Source organism: Bubalus bubalis, chromosome 4 (assembly GCF_019923935.1).
Source record: "Bubalus bubalis isolate 160015118507 breed Murrah chromosome 4, NDDB_SH_1, whole genome shotgun sequence".
NCBI classification, from domain to species: domain Eukaryota; kingdom Metazoa; phylum Chordata; class Mammalia; order Artiodactyla; family Bovidae; genus Bubalus; species Bubalus bubalis.
This window is the reverse complement of record NC_059160.1, coordinates 8850639-8868944: the sequence shown is the minus strand read 5'-3', so window position 1 is coordinate 8868944 and position 18306 is coordinate 8850639. Positions and strand designations below refer to the sequence as shown.

Here is an 18306-nt window from a genome sequence, read left to right as displayed (position 1 = left end):
CCTCCTGCCTCTGGCCTCACCCTTCTACCTGCCCCGCCCGGTGCCCCCAGATTCCGAGGTGGTGAGGGATCCGGTGGAGAAACTCAGCAGTCACCCTGGGGCCTCTCCAGCCAGAGAGGAAGGGAGAGACCCAGGGGCCCTCACGCGCTGGACATTGTGGCCTCATCACGGTGAATTACGTGCCCACTCACACACTTGATATCCCACTGCTCCCTTATGCCTGCCCTCCTTCTCTTGGGCTTTTTTACACCGACACCCACCCTGGGGGGACGTGTTTTTGTGCACCACGCCCATTCATCTGCACCCAGGGGATTGTAGTGCGGCATCTCGTTCACGCTCCTCCACTTTCTCGCTCTACTGCATTCACACGCACACACACGCACAGGCCTGTCCCCGCTGGTCTGGGCTGAGTGGGCTGGGTTGGGTGTTGCCCACAGTGCTGAAGCTCTTGAAGATGGCCACGGGAATGCGGGCCCTGCTGGACACCGTGGTGCAAGCTCTACCCCAGGTAAGAGCCGCCTCTCCCCCAACCTGGCCATCATCGGTGTCACGCTGGGCCCCCTGGGGGGCGCGGGCTGTGACTTCCCTTCTCTCCAGATCTGCCAGGAGCCGAGCCGAGGCAGAGTCCTGCCTCCAGAGAAGCAATTGTGAACTCAGGGCGTGAGAGATGGGCGGGTTCCCATCTACTTCTTCCTTCTTTTCTTGGCTGAGCACTTGGTCCCTCTCCCCACCCCTCCCCCACCTGCCTGCTCTGTACCCCGCCCTTGAGCTGGCCACTGAGGACCCAGATTCTGCCCTCGGGAGTCTAGGGGAACAACAGAGGCCTCAGGGCAGTGTGGGGAGAGGCCCGCACATGGGGAATCGGAGAAGGCATAAGGCACTTCGAGCATGACCTTATAGGGCGGCTTGACCTTATAGGGCGGCTTGACCTTGTAGGTGGCTTGGTAAGAGCTGGTGATGTGGATAGAGAGGTGACAGGTATGACATTCTAGGAGGGGATAGCATGAGACACTGACCTGGGGGTGGGGACCCTGGGAAGTTAGGAAAGCGCCCCCCACCATTGGTGAGGGGAAGGGAGATAGGTCAGGGCCACAAGGGTGCATCTTCTGTCCTCCTGGGAGCTCTGCAGTCCCAGGCTCCTCCTCCCCTGCTGTCCCAGCTACCGATGGCTCCTCTTCTCCCTCCCATCAGTGAGGCCTCACCTCGCTCTGAGGTGAGCCTCATATACATTCATTTATTCACGATGACTCATCTAGTCTTAAGGAACTTTAGCTGTCCTAAGGTAAAAGGCACAGATACAGCATGCTAAAGATGAGGATGAAAGATTAACAGCCCAGGGAGAGTGAAAGCAAATTCTCTCAGGCACTTGGGCTGAGGATGTTGAATTCCATTCTCAAGTTTGGTGGGAGCTTCCTGGCAGCCTCGTTGCAAAGGGCAAGTGACACAGCAGACAGCCGGTCTGGATGGAAAGCAAGGGCTTTCATTCAGAGAGCTGTGGTCTTTCCTAACATGAAATTCCTTTGGAGGAATTTGTCACATGGGAGATGGGGGTGAGTTCTGGGCAGATAGTAAATGGGTTGGAGACCAGACTCAAGCCTCCCTGAGAGTCAAAGTGTTAGTCACTCAGTCGTGTCCGACTCTTTGCAACCCCATGGATTGTAACCCACCAGGCTCCTGTGTCCATGGAATTCTCCAGGCAAGAATACTGGAGTGGGTAGTCATTCCCTTCTCCAGGGGATCTTCCCGACCGAGGGATCAAATTCAGGTCTTCTGTGTTGCAGGCAGATTCTTTACCATCTGAGCCACCAGGGAACCTATGGTCAAAGCCTAGTGCCCTGTGAGAGCCTGGGGACGAGGTGCCTTTATTTTTCTTGCCTGTGAAATCGGGGCGAGGGGTGGTGGTGGCAGTAGATCTTATCTCAAAGGGTTGTTGTGAGGCTTAAAATAGTTAAAGCTTGTAAAGCACTGGTTCATAAGCAGCACCATGGGAGAGTCTGCTAAGGACAGGAATGGGGTGGCAAGTGTGTGCCCCTGCCTGCCTGGCCTCCTGGCCCTTTCCCCTCTCCCTTTCCCCTTGTTCTGACCCCTGGGCATCCTAACCCTATGTTGGCATGGGGCACATGGAGATGCCTAAGAGGTCCCAGCTTCAGGTAGGAGACATGGGATAGTAATTACAACTACTTTAAGAGATGTGTGTGCCTGGAACCATGTGGTATTGGGGTGAGGACTTACCCCTCAAAATCTATTAGCTGATGCTGGACATTTCTTTGGTTCTTTGTAAAGTGACATGAAAACGAAACCTCAGCCCTTTCCTTCCAGGCTTTATCTCAGGCACCCAGAGAGGAGGCCTAAAGGAAGGCTTCTCAGAGGAGGTGACCCCTGATCCGGGTATTGAGGGGTGGGGAGTAGGCATTTTCTAGGCAAAGGCAGAGAGAAGGTCTTCCTGGTAGAGAAAACAGAATATGCAAATGGGATCTGTTCTCTGTGTGGCTGGACTCTGGAGTTGGGTGATCAGTCTGGGAGGGGTCCACAGGGCTGGACCCCAGCAGCTGGGGCCTCACACCTGGCCTCAGAGGTGCTCAGTGAGAGCTTGTCTCTTTAATAAACCAGCATCATTTAATTAGACTCTGTTGGTGTGATTGTGGCGCAGCTCAGAAGGAAACCCTTGTGTGGAGTAGAGAAACATTAGGAGCCCGTGATTAACACGGTTTACTTTTCAGCAATTAACACGAACATCCTCAGATTCCATTCATGCAGGTCTTCTGAGGGTTCTCAGAGACACTTCCTTTCTAGGGCAAGAACATGTTGGAGCCTTATCTTACCCATAACATGAGCTAAAGGTGGTCTCTGGCCTATAGATAGACTTTGAAATCTGCGATATTTTTCTCCCACCGGAGCTGTGGGAGGGGGGTGGCTGGGTCTGCAGGAGGTTTCTGGGGGGCCCAGTCTTGCATGATTCCTATGTTCATGCCTTTCTGGGGCCAGGGCTCGTGCTGACCCAAGGAAGCAGATCTGAATTACTCCAGCCATGCCCCTGCTCTCCAGGACTTCCCAGACTGGCAGAGACAGTGACAGGGATACACCAGTTAGACTCACGCTGTAAGACTGAATCCCTGTCTATCTGAAGGAATTCAGGCAGGCTTCATGAAGGAGGTAGCATTATTGATGTAACTTCCTTTTCTCCCTCTCTCCATTCATCTGTGGGATGGTACTGACCATACACAGGTGTAGAAGCTGTGTGCAGAGACCCTGGGGCCAGCCTACTAGGCTTGACCCCAGTCCTACCACTATTAGCGATGTGGTCCTGGGCAAGGACTTCACCTCTCAGGATATCTGTTTAATCACCTGAAGAATAGGGGTAAAAGAGAGTCCATAGATCATTGTGTGCAGCCATGACTAAGGAATGCTTGAAATCGGACCGCTCATAGGAAGGGCGTCATGCTCAGTCACTTCAGTCCTGTCTGACTCTTTGCGACCTCATAGACTATAACTCGTCAGGCTCCTTTATCCATGGGATTCTCCAGGCAAGAGTACTGGAGTGGGCTGCCTTCTCCTAACCAGGGGAACTCCCTGACCCAGATATCGAACCCGCGTCTCCTGTGGCTCCTGCACTGCAGGCGGATTCTTTACCACTGAGCCATAGGGGCCACCAGTAAGGGCTTCACACGTGTTATATTATTGTCTTGTGCCCTGTGCTGGACCCAGCCGGCCCTCCAGGAGGTGGGACGGGGGGTGGCTGACACGGACGCAGAGCCTGCCCTGACCCTTAGGCTGGCCCTTTGCCTGGAGCCTGCCGTGCCCCCTCCTCGGACCCTGCTCAGCCCCACCCACTGTCCCCACAGGTGGGCAACCTGGGCCTCCTCTTCATGCTGCTCTTCTTCATCTACGCCGCCCTGGGAGTGGAGCTCTTCGGGAAGCTGGGTGCGTGATGCTGAAGCCGGCCTGGGGGGTGGGCTATGGAACAGGTCTGGTAGTGGAGGGAGGGTCCCGGCAGGGTGGGGAGGCCTGAGACACCCTCTCCCGAACAGACTGTCATGCCACGGTCTCTGTGATGGGGAAATGTTCCCACAGCGAGCCTTTGGGGGCTGGATGGGTGACCCTCTGCCATCCATATCCCCCTCCCAGTGTGAATAGAGGCTTTGGAGAGATGCTCGCCTGGGTCCATGGGCACTCCCATACCTGTGCAGTGGACCCCCCACTTGGAGCCCCCCTAGCTGTCTGACCTCTCAGGGATGCCCCTTCCAGTCCCACCTGCCAGTGCCCATCCCCAGTCAGTGCTACCCCAGTAGGCAGAGTGGAGAGGGCCCAGACTGAGGGCAACGCAGCCCACATCCAGGCAGCCCTGCACAGGGCCAGCTCCAGCAAGCCGGGCTCCTCCGGGCATGAGCCCTTACCTACCTTAGCCCAGCTTCTCCCTCAGAAATTGATATCTGGGTGGAGCAAGGAGCCAGGCTCACCTGAGTTTGAGTCTCCACCAGCGTGCCCCCTCTCTGAGCCTCAGTCTCTCCATCTGTGGGTGTGCACAGTCCGCACACGCCTCTGAGGTTGTCTGAGATGAGGCTGAGAGGCAGCAGCACAGGGTAGGCCCTGCAGGGGACTCTGCAGCGGGCCAGGCTGACCCCACTCTCCTTCCAGTCTGCAACGACGAGAACCCTTGTGAGGGCATGAGCCGGCACGCCACCTTCGAGAATTTCGGCATGGCCTTTCTCACGCTCTTCCAGGTCTCCACTGGCGACAACTGGAACGGGATCATGAAGGTACACGTGGTGGGCAGGGGAGGGAGAGTCAGGCTGGATTCTGCCTGCCCAGTGGCCTGTTGCACACGGAGGGTGTGCAGGGCACAGAGACGCGTGGGGACCACCCACGGCCCTGGGGCACAGCAAGGTGGACGTGAGGCCAGAATGGGTTTTCTGTCCGCCCTGAATGCTGCGCTGGGATCAGACCTCAGAATCTAGGGGACAGGACTCTGCCCGGGGCCAGAGGGGGTGCTGGGGGCCCGAGCCCAGGGACTCCAGACACCACTGTTCTGACGCTGAAGCCAGCCTGGGGGGTGGGCTATGGAACAGGTCTGGTAGTGGAGGGAGGGTCCCGGCAGGGTGGGGAGGCCTGAGACACCCTCCCCCCAAACAGACTGTTCCTTAGCTTGGGCTTCACTGTCCATCACCCAGCACCGGTTCCCTGGCTCTGGCCTGCAGTTCAGCCTGGGCTGAGTGGAGAGGGGCCTCATGAGGACAGAGATGAGGCCTGTGTCCCAGACCCCCGGGCCTCATGGCTAGCTCCCTGCTGCATCCCTCTCTCCCCCGTCCCCGGTGCAGGACACGCTGCGGGACTGCACGCACGACGAGCGCAGCTGCCTGAGCAGCCTGCAGTTCGTGTCACCGCTGTACTTCGTCAGCTTCGTGCTCACGGCCCAGTTCGTGCTCATCAACGTGGTGGTGGCCGTGCTCATGAAGCACCTGGACGACAGCAACAAGGAGGCCCAGGAGGACGCCGAGATGGACGCCGAGCTGGAGCTGGAGCTGGCCCACGGCCTGGGCCCCAGCCCGCGGCCACCTGCCAGTGCCCTGGGGGCGTCCGTGCCCGCCCACGGGCCGGGAGGGGCGGCCAGCGAGGGTGACCCCGAGGGCCGCCTGCGCCGAAGCTGCTACTCACCAGCCCAGGTGGGCGGGGCCCAGAGAGGACAGCAGGGTCGCCGAGGGCTGGGAGGGCAGCTGGGCTGGCGGGGGGGCTTGGGCAGAGAGCTCAGTCATTCCGGGCCCCGCTTGCTCAGCTCCGTTTCAGGGGCGACCCTGTGATGCGGGGTCGGGCCCAGGCCACGGGCGGAGAACCAGGAAGGCAGCCCGTACCCGCCCACCCAGCCATCCCGAGCCGGCCGATAATCCCACCTGTCCCCACCCCGTCCCCGTCCGCCTAGGAGAACCTGTGGCTGGACAGCGTCTCTTTAATCATCAAGGACTCCTTGGAGGGGGAGCTGACCATCATCGACAACCTGTCCGGGTCCATCTTCTACCACTACTCCTCGCCGGCCGGCTGCGAGAAATGTCACCACGACAAGCAGGAGGTAATGGCAGCACCCCCAAGGGAGCTGGGGCCTCGGGGTTGGGGGGTGGCTCCAGTCCTGGTGGAGGGCCAGCCTGAGGGGCGAGCCACTCTGGGTGGAAGCCCGCCAGGGCCTACTAGATCAAGGCTGGTCCCAGGGGGCTGTGGTGGACAGGCCTCCTCCCTGAGCCCAGCCTGGCCTGATCCTCTGCTCGGTCCAGGCCTGTGCTGTGGCCTCAGGAGCTGCGAGGCCCTGCTCTGAGCCTGTACACAGCAGGTGCTCAGAAAGGGCGGCTGCCCACCATGGTGGTGAGCTGCGGGCGCCAGCAGGAAGCCCAGGCGTCACCTCTGGTGCAGTGTGCCTTTTCTGTGACGGGGTGAAGGGGTTTCTGTGTTTCTGTGAAGGGGTCACCCAGGACCATCGTCCCAGAGCTCAAGGCCTGAGCACCCCGGAGCCTCTTCCCAGGGCCCCTGTCCTGGTTCCAGGGCTCAGCCCCGCCCTCTGCAGGTGGGGTTTCCCTGATGGGCACCGCAGGGCATCTGTGGCCTTGGGCCTGTCTTGTGCAGGCTCAGGAGGGCCCTGTCCCCTCTCCCCAGCCACGTGGGGCCCTGAGCACCTCCCTAGGAGTGGCCAGCCCCCAGGGATCCCCTTTAGCCTGAGGTGACTTCAGACTCCCCAAGGTCCTAGGGGCTCACAAGCACCCCCAGCCCATGAGGGCAGCCTGCACAGGGCTACAGGTGAGTCAGACCCAGAAGCCTTGAAGGGCACTTGGTCTGCGTGGACCAGCTTTGGTTCACAGCCCTCAGCAGCTCACCTGCCCGCTGGCCCAGCTTAGACCCGGCACTCTGCCGTCTGTGACATCCTCGGGTCATCTCCCGTTCCCAGCCCAGGCTAGGTCCCTGCACAGGATGGACGTGCCATCTGTGCTCAGATCTCTTGCCCTCTCTGACCACTGCCCTGTGTCTCTCTGGAGGACCCCTGCCCCAGGGGTGACCCGAGGTGGCCCGCTCTCTCTGCAGGTGCAGCTGGCCGAGACGGAGGCCTTCTCCCTGAACTCAGACAGGTCCTCGTCCATCCTGCTTGGCGATGACCTGAGTCTGGAGGACCCTGCAGCCTGCCCTGTCGGCCCCAGGGACGGCAAGGTGAACACCCAGTGGGCTCCTGGGCAGGCAGATCTGAACTTGCAGCCTGGCCTCTGCCTGCCATGCTGGGACACTGCCCCTTCCTGGTGCACCATTTAAGTGGTACCTGCTGCATGCTGGGCCCTCATCTCCTGTTGGTCAGATGAGGGCTGGGGACAGAGAGGTGGAGTGATTTACCTGAAGTCACACAGCAACAAGCCAGAGCTCCAATCACAGCATCCAAGTGGCCCTGGCCACTCACTGTAGCTTTGGATGTTTTTGCTCCACTGGGAGTTGTCCCTGGTGGGCACACTTTACAGGGGGACCAGGGGAGGCTGGAGAGTCTAAACAGGTGCAGGCACCTACTGCATGCCCTTCTGTCTGCACTCAGGGGGCCCGTCCCCCAGCTCTGTGCGTTAGGGATGATGTGACTCCATTCCACAGGCCAGGGCATGAGGGCTCTGAGAGGTGAGGTGGCTTGTCCTGTTGCACAGCTGGGCATGGTCCCCAACCTCTGCCCTCAAGGTGGTCAGTCTAGGGGAGGCCAGGAGAGCTGGAAGGGCCGCTCTGTTGATCCTGCAGACTCAGGGAGGGGAGGTCTGCCACCGGGCTTGTGACCTTGAGGCAGAGTCGTTCTTTTTTTTCTTTTTTAAAGTATATATTTCTTTATTTGGATTCCCTGGTGACTCAGATGGTAAAGAGTCTGCCTGCAATGTGGGAGACCCAGGTTCAATCCCCAGGTTGGGACGATCCCCTGGAGAAGGAAATGGCAACCCACTCCAGTATTCTTGCTTGGAGAATTCCACGGACGGAGGAGCCTGGTGGGCTCCAGTCCATGGGGTCGCAAGGAGTGGGACACTTGGGTCTTAGCTGTGGCATTCAGGGTCTTCACTGCATCGTGTGTGGTCTTTTGTTGCGGCACACGGACTCTTGTTGTGCGTGGTCCCAGTAGTTGCATCGGGGGTCTTAATTGCTCCGAGGCATTCTAGTCGTGCTTGCCCAGGCTGGGGGAGGTGCGAGAGCCCCCGGCCCAAGGTAGGTACGCAGTGGGCCTCCGCTAAGAGAGTCTCTGTCCCCCTGACCCCTGGCACAACCTGGATTTGGCACCACCGCCCCCAGGGCTGTCCTCCATCAGCTCCAGGAAGGTGGGGATGGGGGGTGGGTCTTGCCGACCCCTTCTGTCCCCCTCTGACAGCTGACAGCCCTTGTCCCCCGCCGCCCCCAGCCCCTTCCTGCATCTCCTGCACCGCTGCACTATTTTCCCACACAGGATGTTGGGGTGCACAGTTTCTAGGGTCTGGTGGGTGTTAGGTGAGTGCTGTTTTATTAGGACTCAAATAATAGTTCATAGGGGGCTCATCTACCTTGGAGGGGGCATAGAGGCAGCTTTTGAGACACATACTGTTCAGAGGTAACCTTGGGCTGCAGGGTTGAAGAAGGGCAGGGCTCAGGGAGTGCCAGGAAGGAGAGCTGGTTGCCAGAAGGAGTGGTTCCTCTCTCATTTATGGATGTGGAAACTGAGGCTCAGCCACGGAAAGGGACCTGCCCAGGGCCACGCTCACAAGGAGGCTTTGAAGCTGCTTGGTCTGTCTTCTGGTGCCTTCACTAGCCTAGGCTTGGCCTTTTTGCTGGCCAGGGTCTGTACCACTTGGCTACAGAGACAAAGAAGAGCCTCAAGAGTCTCAGGGTCACAAGGGGAATGAGTGGGGAAATTGCTACCTGCCTGGGACATCAGAGAGGGCTTCCCGGAGGTGGGGTCCTTTTACCTCCAGAAAGTTTTGGAAGATGATTATTGCTGGCCAGGGGAAGGAGGGGAGGAGAAGGCCGTCCCAGGCAGTGAGAGCAGTGAAGCAAAGGGGTGTAGAGCAGGGGCATGAAGGCAGCTATGGTGGGCTGTTCCCCCCTCCACCATCCTGCCCCTTCTACCTCCCTTTTCCTGTAGGGCGAGCCTGACCCGCCTGAGCCCATGCGGGTAGGGGACCTGGGCGAATGCTTCTTCCCCTTACCCAACACGGCCGTCTCATCGGGTCCGGAGAACTTCCTGTGCGAGATGGAGGCCATCCCATTCAACCCCGTCCAGTCCTGGCTGAAACACGAGAGCAGCCAAGGTAAGAGTGGGAACCCCGCCAGCTCCCATGGCCCTGATCTCGGGTGTTGGCTTCAGAGGGAGCTGGCTGAGATTTTTCCTGAGTAATTTTGCCTAGACTATTACATCGAGTCCAGAAAGAACCAGATGGTTAATTGACAATAAAAGATAGGAATCTCAGGCCTGATAGAACAATGACAAAAGACCAGGAGCCAAATAATACAGAGAGATGAGGTCATAATTATACCAAAAATCTGGGCTAATGGATGATTCATACTGAGTGTCCTGGGAGCTGTGGTGAAAAAGGAAACAGGTTGGCACACACAGCTCTCATCAAGCAGAAGGCAAGCTGCCTAATTATTGAAGCGTTTTTCTAGAGCTGAATTTGAGAGGGGTTTATCCCACAAGATCGTCATACAAGGTGATGTTGAACAGCAGATGCCTGTGGTCCTCAATAGCTCTTTCATACAAAGCCCTACCCTCAGTGTCCTCTGTTTGCACTTTGGGCTTGTGGCTGGGCTCTGGGCTTGAGGACAGAGGACTCAATTGACTGGTCCATCACAGGTTCACCTTCACCTCCAGTCTCTCTGGAAGGTGATGGGATCTGGCTTCATAGTCCCGGCTGGGGAAGGGGGGCAGAAAGATGAACTCGTCGGAAGAGGGGCCCTGAGATCCTGAGCCCACCCCACGTACTCTTCTGGGAGGAGGCTTGGCCTTGAGCACCTTCCAGGAGCTAAAGGTGGAGTGACTCTTTCAAGGACTTTCCTAAAGCTGATGGCCTCTGGCCTGGATATGATGGCTGAGGTGCCAAGACCCCAGACCTCCTGAATCAAAAGTTAGGGCACAGGACCGAAGAGCCATTCTGATCAGATGAAGTCCCATCTTCTTTACCTAACCTTTCATTAGCATTTTTCCTTAAATAAGATGACAAAGATGAGGAATCCCCCTTACCTGGGGACATTCGAGCTTCCATCCTCATCCTGGAAGCCACTGAGGGGACCATGGGCAGAAGTTGCTGCCCCCCACCTGCAGAACTGCCCTCATCTCCACCTCACCTTCTCTTTGCCCCCTCCATCCCCAGCACTCTGTCTGCTCTGCTGTCCAGCGTGGTGCCCACCTGTGTGCTGTCCTTGGGTGGGGGGCCCCCAGGCCTGGCCATGCCCTGAGGGTGTCAGCACTGGGGAGTGAGTGTCTTAGTGAGCGCTGCTGTTCATGGGGCTTGAGCTCCATAGCTGCCTCTTGCTCTTACAGCCACGTCTGCACTCCTCGAGGTGGGCAGCCGGTCCCCATTTAAAGAGGAAGGAACCTGGGGGGCCTTGAGCCTGGGTCTGTTTGGCTCCAGAAACTGCCATCACCCAGTGCCCGTCCTCCCAGGGCTCACAAGGCAGGCTCAGTGTTTCTTGCTCTCACAATGGACTCTGAGGCTCAGAGAGGGAGGCTCGCCTGTGGAGTCACAGCCAATTTGTCAGGGGGCCCTTCCTGCCAGCCCACCTTCAGGGGCCCGCCAGCCTGAGCCTGCTCCCCTGTCCCTCTCCTCCCTCCCCAGCAGCGCCTCAGAGCCCCTTCTCCCCGGATGCCTCCAGCCCGCTCCTGCCCATGCCGGCGGAGTTCTTCCACCCTGCCGTGGCCGCCAGCCAGGAAGGGCAGGAGAAGGGCGCCAGAGCCGGGACCCTCCCCAAGATCGCCCTGCAGGGCTCCTGGGCCTCCCTGCGGTCGCCTAGCGTCAACTGCACCCTCCTTCGACAGGTACGGTCCCTCCTGGCTCTGAGAGCTCTCCTGTCAGGGGACATGTGAGGGGGATCTTGAAATCCAAGGTGAGGGAGGAGGGAACAGGCCCAACCAAAGGCACCAGGCAGGGTGGTTCCAGGGACACTTGGGAAAGAGGGGCATAGTGGTGAGACTGGAGGGAGGAGGTGACACTAGAGGCTGATGAAGTGGACAGGGCTGGGTCCTAGAGCATCTGGGGACAGCAGAGTGTGGGGAGTGCCCAGGTTGGGGGCCCTGGAGGAAGACCTGGGCTCTAGCTTGAGGGGACAGGGAGGAGGGGGGTGTTGGGAGTCATTGCAGGGTGTGGGGGTGGGGTGAAGGGGTTGGCGTGTGATTGCTAGGAATGGAGGTCTCGGTCTGTGGGGCCGCCTGTATTGCATTGGCCAGGGCTACCACCTGGGCACCCCTCAGGGCACAGAGCAGAAGGGTCTGCAGACCTGACATCCCTGGTCAGGGGGTGTGGATGGGGGGCAGCGGGGGCGGGGGAGGGGACCAGGTCTCAGGGAGAGGCACAGTGAGAGGCATAGTCAGCCCAGGGCTCTTGCAATTACTTGTTCGCCCAGTGACTGTTGACCCCAGCTACCCGCCAGGCTACAGCTGGCTGCAGGGTGAAAAAATCCCTGCCTTCCGGGGAGGGGAGGGTTTACCGTTTAGTGTGTATCAGGGATGTGCCAGGAGAGATGATCAGAATAAATGCAGGGAAAGTACAGTTTGTTTGGCAGTGATGTGGGCCAGGAGGAATGCTGCAGGGGAGAGGGGAGGGAGCTGGCGGGGGAGTGGGGTGCTGACAGTTCAGGTGGAGGGACTGGGAGGGCTGTGAGTGGCGACACAGGTGTATCAGGGAAGAGCTTTCCAGCCAGAGGTGGGGGTGGGGGTGCGGGGTGGGGTGGGAGGAGCCAGGCGAGTAAGGGGGGAGGGAGGTCAAGAGGGATGGGGTGGGGCCCAAGAGCTTTTCCTCCCAGTGAACTTGGATCCCCCTCTGCTAGGTGCCTGACTGGGGTCTAAGCAGGATGACGCTGGTGGCACCCTGAGGGCCAGGCAGTGGGGTGGGGTGGGGCCCAGTCGCAGGCTACTGCAGGGACCACCAGGAGGGCCACCCTGCAGCTCAGACAGCGGGAAAGCCTCGCCAGGCCCGGTGTGTTCCTGAGGGGTCGGAGGGGCTTGGAGGGGTGCCCATCGGGGGAGGGGAACACCGGGCAGCACCCCCATCCCCTGTGGCCCTCCCCGCAGGCCACGGGGAGCGACACGTCGCTGGAGGTCAGCCGCAGCAGCTCGGCGGGCAGCCTGCAGACCACGCTGGAGGACAGCCTTACCCTGAGCGACAGCCCGCGGCGAGGGCTGGGGCTGCCCGCGTCCGTCCCGGGGCCCCGCGCCGGCCCGTCGCCCGCTGCGCGCCGCCGCCCGAGCCCGCGGGGCCGGGGCACGTTCAGCCTGCGCGGGCTGCGGGCGCACCAGCGCAGCCACAGCAGCGGGGGCTCCACCAGCCCGGGCTGCACGCGGCACGACTCCATGGACCCCTCGGACGAGGAGGGCGCGGGCGGCCGGGCCGGCGGGGGCTGCGGGGGCGCGGGCAGCGAGCACTCGGAGACCCTCAGCAGCCTCTCGCTCACCTCCCTCTTCGGGCCGCCGCCCCCGCCGCCCGGCCTCCCGCCCGCGCGCCGGTTCAGCAGCGCCAGCAGCCTGGCCGCCGGGCCCGGCCGCCCCCGCGCCGCCGCCGCCCCTGGGCCCCGCGGCCTGGCCCGCAGCCCCTCCTGGGCCGCCGCCGATCGCTGCAAGGACCCGCCGCGCCCGGCCGAGCCGGCCGCTCCCCGAGACCCCGAGGCGCCCGAGCCACAGCCCCCGCCGCCGCCGCCGCCGCCGCTGGGGGAGCCGCCGTCCGGGGACGCCGCGAGCCAGGGGAGGAGATGAGGGCCGCCGCCCGCCCGCCCCGTTTCACTTCTTTACCTCAGGAGCCAGGGGCAGACAGCAATACTTCGTCCAGTCCACCACCTGGACCTGGGCGCCGCGCCGGGGGGCCGCCGTCGGGGCGGGAGGAGCAGGCCCCCCCACGCCCGCCCGGTAGCCGAGGCTCAGAAGGGCCCAACGGTGGTCCTGCCCGTGCGTATACGTGTATACATATGCATATACATAGAGAGAGACAGACATATATATTTATTTTTTCTACCGAGAGCTTATGACTTCCAGAAAGTGCTAAAGTTGAGCATAGCCGGTGGGGGCCCACTCCGGGGTACTGGCCGCTGGAATTTCTGGTGTCTCCCTCCCGGGTTGAGAGTGGCTTGGAGAGGGCTCTCAGGCCTCTGAGGGTCCCCACCGTGGCCGGGGAGACAGGCCCAGAAGAAGAGGTGGAATTCAGGGTGCATTTTTTTTTTCCTTTAAAGAAGAAACGCTGCTAAGATCCCGCCCCTCTACATGTTGGGGTGTCTGTCTTGTTCCTGACCGTCTAGTTGTTCTGACAGTCCTTCACAGATGCCCCAGAGCACACAAACTCTCTTAGTCAACCAGTTAGATGTCTTTCTTTAGAAAAACCAGGGGTGAGTCCTGGTATTACTTTAAGGACAGCGGTGGGGGTGGAAAGTGGCTCCACGACTGGGCAGGGTGGGGGGGCCTCACATTTAGGTGAGGTTTCAGGGGCTTTTGCCCCCAAGGAGCTGAGAGCAGCAGGGCTGCAGGAAGGAGAGGGACAGTGGAGGAATTAAGCAGATGAGATGTTTGGAGGTCAAGGGAACCCTCCTGGTCTATGCTGGTCGTGCTGCCCCCCAGGGCTCCTGGGTTCTGACCATCAGTGGCCGGTTACTTATTGCCTTTTACCCCCAGCCCGGGGTGGACCCTGAGCCATGGCTATTGCTGGAGGTTGTACACACCCCTCCACTCCCTGTCCCCTGACCAACTCTGCTCCCTGCCCCCATCCTCCATGGAGTTCAGGGTAAAATAGATCTGACAGGACCCTAAGTAGGGGTGGGGGTAGCTGCCTGGGCCCTGGGATCAGCCCTGGGCCCTACACCTTCCCACGCCCGCCTGGCACCTGGAGACCCACATCCCCACATCCTCTCTCCCTGCTGCCTGCCTCTGAGTCTCTGTTTTATTCCCCTTCCCAGCTTTCCCAAAGCTGCAATACTTCTCAAATGGGTTCCCAGACGGGTATTTATTTGAATAGTCTTAGATTTATCAGATGGGTATTTATTTGAATAGTTGTGCATTTATTTCAGTACTTATTAGGAAAAAAAAACCCAGTACATTGGACCCATGACATCACAGACATAGTGCTCAGATCAGGGCTGGGTTTTGAGCAGTGAATGGACTTGAAGTCATTTTGAGGAAGAAGGCTGGGTCATAGCGATGCAGTGATCTGCAGACACGCAGAGGTTGTGGGGTGGGAAATGCCGAAAGCTGGGGACTCACAGCCCTTCAGCAATAACCAGGCCCTCGGCCAGTGTGAGAGCCTCTCAAAGGCTTCGGCTGGCCCCGCTGAGGGGCCCTTGACCTTGTTCCCCAAACCTGACCTTAAAGAGTTTGGCTTTGGGCTGGGCAGACGGGTTCGGGAGAAGGGTCTTCTTGACAGGCTCTGGGTCTTCTAGGTGGCAGAGGGACCCCTGGGGTCTGGGCATCGTGCAAAGGGAGGAGGTAATGTGGCCTGCAAAGCCTTTCCCCAAGAGCTGGTAGGGGGAAGGGTTGTTTGGTCCACTTCACACCTGAGGAAGCCAAGGTCCACCCCAGGGGGTGAAGGGGCCACCCCAGGACCCTCAGAACCCGGGGAGCAAAGAGGCGGGGGCGCTGTGGGCGGCCAGCCCCCGAGTACCTGAAATGTGAAACAGGGACCCTGTGTTTCAAAGCAGGTGGATTCAGAAAGTCACAGCCGGGCTGCAGACCTCTCTGCTGGCAGTGGGGGAGTTGGGCCATCTTGGTGGTCAGTCCTGGACTTGCCCCTGAGCCTCTGGAGCCTCCCTCTCCTCACCTGAAAGTGTGATGGTGGGCAGTCCTCTTTGAGGGGTCGCTGTGAGGCCACACAAGGCGGTACCTACACGCTCTGCACTCTCTCAGGTGGCAGCTTCCAGGGGAGGGGTTGGCTGGGCCTGGGGTCATGTCCCCTCCTGCCCCCCAGGGGCCCATTGGCTGGAGGCGGAGGCTGGGCCCTAGTCCTGAGCTGCTTGCTCCAGAGAGCCTTGCACTGGCTGCCCTGGCCATGCTGGTGGTTTCATCACGGGGGTGCTTGCTTGTCTGGGGAAAAAGAGGGCGCGGGTAGCCTGCTGGGCTGTGCCTCACCCTCCCTCCGTGAGCCACGCTGGCCCCAGCGATCGAGGTGGAGGGGAGGCCGCACACACAGTAGCTGTGCCCGACAGCGTGTTCCTGGAGGGACGTGTGTGCCAGGGGCTGGAGGATGGCTAGTGGGGCCTGGGAGGCCCGTGTGGAGGGTGAGTGGGGTTCAGGGGATGGCGTCTGACTCCGGTCAGCAGCTCCCGTTTTCTGGGCTCAGGTGTTGTCGGGAGGCCCTGAGCCGCGCGCACTGCTGCTCCACGCGCAGACCAGGGAACTGACTTTCCTGATGTCCCCAGGTTATCAGGGGCTGGGCAGGGAACACATCTTGGCTGTGTCTGACATAAAGCCATCCTTTTACTGGGATCTGTGTGACCTCAGAACAAGCAGACACGTGGGAAGAGTGATCCAGCCGTCACCTGAGTGATGGTGGGAGATCTGGTCAGAGCGGGATGTGTCTCAGAGCTGAACACAGAAGATAGAAGCTTTGCCCGAGGGAGTCGTGAGAGATGGGCTTGTTCCTGGAGGGCCTCAAATGCTGAACCCAGGCACTTGGTCCTGTTCCTGGGAGTTACAGGTGATAGGGGACCAGGGAAGCTGTGGTTGGCTGGCCAGGAGAAGCCCAAATGGCTAAGGGTTGGGTGATTAGCCCCTTTGCCCTCTCCGATCCTGCGGCCTGTCTATCACAAAAGCACAAACCTACCCTAACCCACGTGGCCTGGCCCTGAGGAGAGTGGGGACCCTGGTGCTGGACACCCCAAGCTGTGTGTTTGCAGATCTCTGCAGGATGGTGGCTGGCATGCACCTCAACACCTATACAAAGGGACCCAAGACCAGATGGGACATGGCCTGCCCTGGCCAAACCCTTTTCCTGTCTCCTGCCAGGCCTTCTCCTGCACCAGGCAGCCCCCTAAAAGTGGACCAAATGTGCACAGTATCAGCCTGTCTGCCTGTCTTCCCCCCACAAATCTTCCCACTGGAGCTTTCTGTTTCCAGGGCCACCTCTGGCCCCCTTTGCTGCGCTGTGTAAGGGCTTGGGGTCTTAGAAACCGCTGTTTAGCCCAGATACACATACTCTTTTTTGTCTTTGTGCAATAATCAGTGTTCCTGGCGGAGCCTGGGCTGAGCCAGGGTTTGAGGAGGAGACAGAGGCCGCCTCCTCCTGGAAGCCCTCCACCCAGCCCTGCTGCCGTGACTACCGCACTCCCAGTCGCTGTACAGTTTCTATGGTGTGAATACACTTCCCTCCTAGTTGCTGATGGCGCTGGTACCTACTGGCCCAGACGGCCTGGGGTAGAGCAAGCAAGTGGCAGCCGCCACCAGCGTTGTTTTGAATAAAACCCGAAGCCTATTTCAGAATTGTTCTGTGTGTCTGGGCTGTTCTTTCCCTAGTGGCATGGGTGTTGAACTGGGGGGTTTCCCGCTGGGGGGGTGGGTGGGCGTGGTGGTGGTGATGTGTTTATTATGCCCAGGCTGCGGGGCCTGGGGTGTCTGGGACCTAGAGACACCGATGGAAGTTTCTCTCCTGGTTTGGGCGTGGGTTGGGGGCTGCTGGGCTGGGGAGGAAGCAGAACCTGGCTCTTTAGTGAAGACGCTGGACTTGGGTGAGAGAGTAACAAGAGAGAAGTCATCTACCTACCTGGCACTGTTACCTAAAGTCATACTGTGGGTATTTTCAGGACTCTTGGTTCAGTTCAGTTCAGTTCAGTCGCTCAGTCGTGTCCGACTCTTTGCGACCCCATGAACCGCAGCATGCCAGGCTTCCCTGTCCATCACCAACTCCTGGAGCTTACTCAAACTCATGTCCATGGAGTCGGTGATGCCATCCAACATCTCATCCTCTGTCGTCCCCTTCTCCTCCTGCCTTCAATCGTTCCCAGCATCAGGGTCTTTTCCAATGAGTCAGTTCATCGCATCAGGTGACCAAAGTATTGGAGCTTCAGCTTCAGCATCAGTCCTTCCAATGAATATTCAGGACTGATTTCCTTTAGGATGGACTGGTTGGATCTCCTTGCTGTCCAAGGGACTCTCAAGAGTCTTTTCCAACACCACAGTTCACAAAGGACAAAAATCCAACTCAAATGAGTTTGAAAGAAAAAGCTGGAAGAGAGGAAAGGAAGGCAGGGAGAAAAGAGAGAAATAAGATGAAAGTAACTTAGTGGCTCAAGTAGCTAACAAGTCCAGAGGTAGAGTCAGCTTCAGATGCAGTTGGATCAAGGGCTCCAACTATGTTGCTAGGACGAAGTCTCTCTCTATCTCTTGTCTCTGCTTCCTTCTGAGTTTACCTCCCTCCTCTCTGAGTGGCCACCAGAAGCCCAGGCTTGGGGCCTATCTGCCCAGCCCCAGATGAAGGAGGGCGTCTCTCCCTGACAGTCTGGCAAAGTTCATGGACTCTCATAGGTTGACTGGGGTACGTGCCATGCTCTGATTGGCCAGGTCTGAACTCTGGGATCCAGGGATGGGGGTGACCCACCGGCATCATGGTCTGAGAGCAAGAAAGGGAGAAACTGTCAAGGAGAACCACTGTGTGCTTGTTGGAAGGAGGGGCTGAAGGCTGGATACGCAGAGAAACCTGGGCTGTCTCTCCTCCGGCTAAGCTGCGTGCGGCCTCATCCCTGGGAAGGGTGCTCTCATCACTGCCCCTCAGATCAGACCAGGGACCCAGAGAGGTCCAGAGGCTGAGCACCTGGGTGTCTACAAGCTGTGGGAGTGGAACAGCCAAGCAGTGGCTAGAGGCCTACATGGTCCCCACCAGCCTTATCTAGTCCCCCCACCCCCTTGGTGTGTGCTCTCTATACTTGAGGGCCAACTAGGGCTTGGCCTGGACAGGAGAGGGACCTGGGGACAACGTGGGTGACCTCCAGTGGTGTCCACTTCAGAGAACGGCAGAGAACAGGAAGACCTGGGGCCACCCCACAGACAGGCCTGTAACCCCGGCTTTCCCATCTGCTCTGAGACCCCTTCTGGTGGCCCCGGGGGGCTCTGGGTGGGGTGGTGGTGGTGTGGACAGAGACATCACTGCAGCCTTCCAGGTCTCTCTG

The 18306-nt window shown here is 59.4% G+C and overlaps 1 protein-coding gene across 1 annotated transcript; it reads left to right on the top strand.

Annotated features, from left to right (window-relative positions):
- The first annotated feature begins 1 nt into the window (after position 1).
- On the top strand, positions 2-12922 carry LOC123465705 (voltage-dependent T-type calcium channel subunit alpha-1I-like). The gene is made up of 9 exons (XM_045165499.1): positions 2-508; positions 3843-3921; positions 4636-4757; positions 5316-5660; positions 5915-6061; positions 7060-7182; positions 9104-9269; positions 10794-10993; positions 12245-12922. The coding sequence occupies exons 1-9, from the start codon at positions 455-457 to the stop codon at positions 12920-12922; spliced, it is 1914 nt and encodes a 637-aa protein (XP_045021434.1). The 5' UTR covers positions 2-454.
- The last annotated feature ends 5384 nt before the right edge of the window (positions 12923-18306 follow it).

What these genes read in the sequence shown, in the direction of transcription:
- LOC123465705 (XM_045165499.1), top strand. Translation starts at nt 455, where the DNA reads ATGGCCACGGGAATGCGGGCCCTGCTGGACACCGTGGTGCAAGCTCTA. An exon ending in GCTGCTACTCACCAGCCCAG is followed by an intron (nt 5,661 to 5,914) that starts GTGGGCGGGGCC and finishes CCGTCCGCCTAG; the next exon opens with GAGAACCTGTGGCTGGACAG. An exon ending in TCGGCCCCAGGGACGGCAAG is followed by an intron (nt 7,183 to 9,103) that starts GTGAACACCCAG and finishes CTTTTCCTGTAG; the next exon opens with GGCGAGCCTGACCCGCCTGA.